The 7,062-nt window shown below is 29.8% G+C and overlaps 1 protein-coding gene across 1 annotated transcript; it reads left to right on the top strand.

Annotated features, from left to right (window-relative positions):
• The first annotated feature begins 677 nt into the window (after positions 1-677).
• LOC148190848 (gamma-interferon-responsive lysosomal thiol protein-like) lies at positions 678-6,574 on the top strand. The gene is made up of 5 exons (XM_088102448.1): positions 678-1,180; positions 5,333-5,398; positions 5,726-5,863; positions 6,025-6,117; positions 6,207-6,574. Exons 1-5 carry the CDS (start codon positions 875-877, stop codon positions 6,402-6,404), a joined length of 801 nt encoding a protein of 266 aa, XP_087958574.1. The 5' UTR covers positions 678-874; the 3' UTR covers positions 6,405-6,574.
• The last annotated feature ends 488 nt before the right edge of the window (positions 6,575-7,062 follow it).

Below are 7,062 nucleotides of genomic sequence, written 5' to 3'. Positions count from 1 at the left end.
TGATTAATAAAACGTTGAGCCTTATTATACAAAAACATATATGATAATAATTTAGAGCAAGTAATAATTGATATAATAGGCTGAATTTACGTAATTTTGAAAACTTATAAATCTAAATATGCTATTAAATTCGCTTAAGAATCAAAATTACACACGTTAAGGAAACTACAAGAATTAAAATTGGATTTAAGCAATAAGATAAATTTTTAGTTTTTTAACATTATACTATTCGGTATTGTTTAGTCTTCCTAATTTTAAAACGTATTTTTTCTGATATCTCAAATATTATTTAAGTTACCTTTCTTTATTCTATAAAACTTTATCCAAACTATTTTGAAGATAAAGAATACTGTTTTTTATCTAAACTATTTTGAATATAAGAAACATTTTTTTATATAAACTATTTTGAAGACAAAAAATACTTTTCTTTTATCAAACTATTTTGAAGATTAAAAATACTGTATATAAGTTAAAAATACTTTTTTCTTAAGAGACTAAAAATCAAGTTTAATAATTTTTAAGGAATATTTATTATTTTATACACACTTTATATTTATTATTTTACCTTCCAATTTTTCTTCTTCTTTATAAATACAGAAATTAACTTTTTTTTTTGTGACCAAAAAATAAATAGATTGTCAAGTGGTGTGGTGCAGGTAAAAAGTGACATGCATTGTGTGATAATAAATTTACAGATGAAAAGAAAAGTGACATGCATTGGCACACTTTGCAGGAAACAGATGCGACAAGAGAGGAGAGGGAAGAAGATACCTTTCTTCCACAACCTATGAATCACACAAAAGAACACAAAAGAACACAAACACAACACAACAACTACTAAACAAAACCCTTTGATTCTTAAGAAACACAACACATGAAAATGCATCCTTCTGTTCATTCTTTTCGTCGCTCATTCTTCTTCTGTTGCTTCCTCCTCCTTTCTCTTTTTCTTCTGCTCTTGCTCTTGGTGCCACCTTCTTCTTCATCTTCTTCTTCTTCTGCCCCAAATGAAAAGGTAACTGTGTCACTCTACTATGAGAGTTTATGCCCCTATTGTGCTGATTTCATTGTGAACCGTCTTGTGAGGCTCTTCCAAACGGATCTTATCTCCATTGTCAACCTCAGATTGGTCCCTTGGGGCAATGCTTGGATTGCACCTGATGCTTCTGTCATTTGTCAGGTTACATTTCTTCCACTTTTTTTCTTTTCATATTGTTGAATTTTTTCTATCATTAACCTAATTATTGTAATGGGAAAATCTAGACTTAATTTTTAATATGTGTTATTGTTATTTTTAATTAAAATTTAGTTTTTTTTTCTTCTGATAATTTATTGTTATTATTAATGCAAACTTTTATTAGGAGGATTGTGAGTCAGAAGAGGTTCTAATTTTGATGAATGAGAATATTATATAAGTAGTGAGAGTTGGAATCAAATTTTATTCTTAATTTTGAATGAGTTTGGATAAACTTTTTCTTTATTAGAATTTTTAAGATGCCTTTTTGATGTATATATAAGTTAATATGTCAAATTTATTCTATTTTTTTTCATTTATACATAAATTAATTTTAATTTATAGAAACATTTATATTTTTCTCTTAAAAGTTATTTGGGATAAGTTTGTGTAAACATACTTAGTTATGCTCTAAAATGTATTCTTGATTCATAAAGTCAGATACTAAATGTTGATATTTTTTAAAAATATAGATTTGAATATTAATTCATTGTGAGAATTTAATCTTTTTGAATTTTAATTAGTTGGCTACATTGTGATGATTAGAACATGCTTTTTTTTTTTTTATTGATTTTTACTTGTCATTTTACTATGAAATTCTCATTTGAACTCTTTGCATGATTTGTACAAAGTGGTTCCAGAACAAATCTGAAACCAGAAGTAGAAGTTATGATATCGAAAGAAAGTTGTAAGAGTTATGGGTCAATTTCTGGGATCCGTAAAACGTAATTTAAAGGCACTGTCACCCTAATAAATTCTTGCCCCTAAATTTTCTCAATTGATTCCTTGCCCGAATTCAATTCTTCAACAACCCACCACAATTATCAACCTTAAGGATAAGGTAAAAAGAAAGGAGTTAGGTCTAATGGCAAATACCCTTATTTGGGGCCTTTTTGTCTCGTTACTCTTTTTATATCTATTTTTAAATTATTAAAATTAGGGGTCACAAAATATACCTGTCTTGGTTCATTTTAGCTCAGCCATCAAAAAGTGGATTGAGTTAAGATGGTCCACAAGTCCATATAAACTGAATTTTGTAACTTATTCTGTCATAAAACATGTTAGCGGGTTAGCAGACTGGTCCGCCAATTTTCAACGAACTGCTTTGCAGATTCATGTTTTGATTCGCCAACAAACAAACCAATCTCAAGAATTCAACAACTCTTGAATTAACCTTTGCTTGTGATGATTAAAATCCTCGTCAACAATTGCTCTTACCACAATACAAATTGAGGTGTTTAAGAGCCAAAATGTCTATTCAATTGAAATCAATTGTACCCCATCACATGTAGTAGCATTGAGAAAGGCATTGAAAACCTACAAATTTATTTCATGAACACCACCATATTCTTTTCATGTGACCCGGGTGAATCCACCAAAAACAACATGCTACTCAAAAGCATCGAATGAGAAAATGTGATTAAATATTAATAATTCAATGAAGTCCTAATCTTTTCCCAAATCAAATGGCTCTAGAAAGAAAAGAAGATTAGAAAAGCAAATAATGGATGCAAACGTAATTTTTCCCTAAACAAATTGCTTTGAGAAGAGATGAAGCAACTCTAATTTTCCTCCTAAATCAATTAACTCTTAGAAGAGATCGAGGTCTTGAAAAGTAGGATGAAGAAAGAATGATGCGATCAGGAGTATTGATAGAGAAATATGTTTGCGTGAAACTAGTGTGTGAGGGAGATAATGTTATAGATGTCAAAAAAACTATGTAGAAGAAAGATGGATATGTGCGTGATTTAGAATATTTTTTGAGCAACAACATGGAGTGAACCATTATGATTAGGCAGGTTGGCTCGCCCTATCCTATAGCCCAATGATTTGGTGGATCAAAACGGGTTTGACAGGTTCAAAATTCTAGCTTGTCATATCAAAATAAAGTGGGGTTGGTGGTTGACTCACTTGACCCGCTTTGTCACCCCTAATTAAAATATTCTTCAATATTTTATATTTTTAAAATTTATATAATTGCATTTTTTTTATATTATCATTTAAACTTAATTTAATCTTTTAAAATTTGGATTTTACAATATGAGTTTTACATCTATTTATATTTATGATTTGACTTTAACAATACTCAATATGAATTTTTTATCAAATACCCTTCCTCTTTTGTTAAGAACATGCACTACAAAAACAAATTATAATTCAAAATCCATCGGTAAATAAAAACTACAAATGACCTGTTAATGACTATTTTTTGGTAAAATACTCGTAGATAAATTTGACCTATGTATAAAAAAAAAACAAGTAATAATTATTGACAACCACAAATCATTCCTCCTAATTCTTCTCCTTCCTTTTTCTTCTTCTTTTTCTCCTCCTTCTTCTCCTTTTCATTCTCACTCTCCTTCTGCTTTTGTGGTTCTTCTTCATTTCTTCTTTGGGTTTTCTTATGTTCTTTTTCGGTTTTTCCTCTGTTATCGTGCGATTCTTCTTTTTCTTATGTTCTTTTTTTTCTTCATAATAAAAAATAGGAATACATAATTTAAATATTGTTTCCTATGCAAATATTGACTTTCAGATTGGATAATTTGAAAGTATCTTCCAAATTTCACAATTCAAAAAATGTTGGTAATCTAAATATTCTTCTAACAATCCAAACAAACACATGAACAAGGGAGGACAATGATGAGAAGTGATTGGTTGACAATAAGGGTGATGGTAGCAAAATCTTTTTCACATCCCATGAAGATTCAAGAAGAAACTATGGGGGGTGTAAAACGAAATAGCTTAGTGCAAGTTCAATGTTCATGCAATTTGTGTTAAGGATTTATTCTAAGAATGACCAAATTAGGCATGCTAGCCATCCTTTTGTTTTGGCAGTTCTTCCTGTACCTCTAAAAATTTATTTTTACGCTCTTGTATAAAAAAATTCTTGTTTTGCCCTCTCCATATGACATAATCTAGAAGACTTTTCAGATTGTATAATTTGCAAGCCCAAAATACCTTCTAGATTGCCTTTCAGATTGTGCAATTAGAAATAAAAACTGACTTTCAAATTGTGAAATTTTGAACTCAAAAATGACTAATGGATTGTGCAATCTGCAACCTATATTTTTAATCGTCTTGAAATTTTAGAAGTAAATTTTAATTCTAGATTTCACAATATATAAGTCAATTTTAACTTTTGGATTATACAATTCAGAAACTTTTTTTAAGGAAAAATAACTTTTAGATTACATACCTAAGCTACAATTCCTCATTATTCAACCCTCTTTACTATCATATGCTCACGAATAATAGACGATCATTGTAGGAAGGAAAAAACCACTACAATGAAAACGCAAGGGTAAGCTGATGAAAAATTAACAAGCTATGTGCTCACACATTTACTAATACAAAAACTTAAAAGACCCATAATATATCATACAATAACAATTCATCAATACAAATATGATCTAGACTCAATTTTCAAAATGACATGTATTAAGTTGAATGCTCATGAAGTCATACACCTATGAAATAACCTTGTAAAGCACTATAATAACCAAACTTAGTTCCACTTGGTCTAAAGTCCCTCATGATAGGGTTAATTTACTATAGCCTAGTCAGAGATATGCTCTCCCACACTAAATCTCGCTATACAAACCTCCTTTAACTCGCACCACCTAAATTTCATTATTTATATGCGTTAATAAGTTCAATAGAATTAGGATGACTTCATTCTTTAGACTCCGACTCAACATATACCCCAACACTAGACAATGTGACAATTCTCCTTAAAATTAACCACATTCATATAGTCTATAAATAAACCAAAATGTTTAATTATAATCCTCTTATAATCATGAAATCATCATCTTTACCACTTGAATCTCATTCATCCCTTCTCATAAAGCCTACATTAGAGTTTAAAATTATGAACCAAATTGACTAAATGATGCATAATAGGCAATTCATCAATTACAAACTATGCACACCCCATGAGAAGCACTATCACTCATAGAGACCCAGAGTAGGTTATCTAAACAACATAGATACATGTAATGTCTATTTTGTTAATTAAATCATTTTCTATTTTATTTTGTTCTATAATTTATTTTCACGATCATCAATTTTATTTTATTTTTCTCTTAATTATTGCAGCATGGAGAGGATGAATGCTTCCTAAACACGATCCAGGCCTGCACTATTACAATCTATCCTGACGTGGTAGAGTTCCTATATAACAATTTTAATTTTCTCTTCTAACTTTGTAAACTTTATTTTACTTTTCTTTTAACTGTTAGTTTCTTAACAAACTCAATTCAACTCTAATTCAATCCTACAAATTATAAAATCGTAAAACGAAATTTACATTCATTTATCAGTGTCAAATGATACCTTTAAAATTGTTAAAAATGATTTTGAACAACTTAAAAAAAAATCATCATACTAACCCTAAGTAGTCATGCATCTCATTTTCATGCATGGCTAATGCAGCATTTCAGATTCGTTGAGTGAATGAATGAATTTAACACAGAATTACGATGCATGCAGATGCAACATTTCAGATTTATTGAGTGTTTGGAGCGTCTGAGTTTAGAAGGGAGACACAGGCAATGGATGAACTGCTTCCAAATGACTGGTTTGGGCACATCACCTATTGATTGCTACACAAGTGGCAACGGGAAAACTGTTAGTTCTTTTTATTTTCTAATTTCACTCTTCATTTGTGTTGTTATTTTTATACGGGTAATTATTAATAAAATCAATAAATTTAATATATTAATAAGAAATATTTTCTGATAAAAAAAATATAATTTCATATTAACACCTTTTATGTGTCTACCAAGCAGATTCACCTAAAGTATGGAAAGGAAACATCTGAGCTTAAACCACCCCATAGATTTGTTCCATGGGTGGTTGTGAACAACCAAGCACTCCAAGAGGTTTGCGAGTGATGTCAAATTGAAGATTGCAGAACAGAACTGAATACTGAATTGTGGCTAAACTATTTTGCCTTTTCTTGTGGATGCAGGACTACAGAAATTTTGAGACCTATATTTGTAGGGCTTACAAAGGCAAAGTGAAGCCAAATGCTTGTAGATCATCATCCCTTACAGCAAGAACTTATGATGAGTCAAACGAAAAAGACAATAATTTCTTTATACCTGTTTGCTATGCAGATGAAGCAAGAAATCTGACCTTACACTTTGGCAACGAGATTAAGCAGTAAATCACCATTAAAATTAGGTGGGAATGTACTTTTAGTGTAGTTATTCATGTGGATGTATGAAGGTTTTATACTTTGGAAATAAGCTTAAGCTTCTTCTGACTAATCTATAACTTGAATTATGGAAGTGTAAATTATTATAATAAGATACTAGAAGGTGCAGATTTGTTTCATTTTAATTTTCTAATAATACACATTTTCAAAATGCTGAATTTTGTGATGTGAAAAAAATATAAGAAATTGCTACTACATTCGCTTAAATAGAAACTAAATAAATTGGAACATGTACTTTACACTTAAACAGTATTTATAATTTATCTCTGTAACGTGTGTATAAAACAAAAAGTCAGGGAAGAAAGAAGATAAACATCATCCCCATCTTTTTATTTCATTAGGAAGAGGAATTTTTTTAAGAAGAAACAAAAATATCAGTCTTGAAGCATATAATGATGCTGGTTATACAAGTTTATTTTTTTTTATAAAATATCAACTATTAGTTATTGCACAAACTTGGTAACTTGATTGGAAGAGTAAAAACAAAGTGTGATAATTAGGTCCATTACTAAAGCAAAAATTGAGTCATGGCTCAAGGGATATGTGAGCTATTGTAGTTAAAAATTATACTGAAAGACTTGAAGATAAAATAGGATGGACTTATGAA

This window comes from Vigna umbellata, chromosome 11 (assembly GCF_029865625.1).
Source record: "Vigna umbellata cultivar VRB3 chromosome 11, Vumbellata_1.0, whole genome shotgun sequence".
NCBI lineage: Eukaryota > Viridiplantae > Streptophyta > Magnoliopsida > Fabales > Fabaceae > Vigna > Vigna umbellata.
This window is presented reverse-complemented; position numbering and strand designations above follow the sequence as displayed.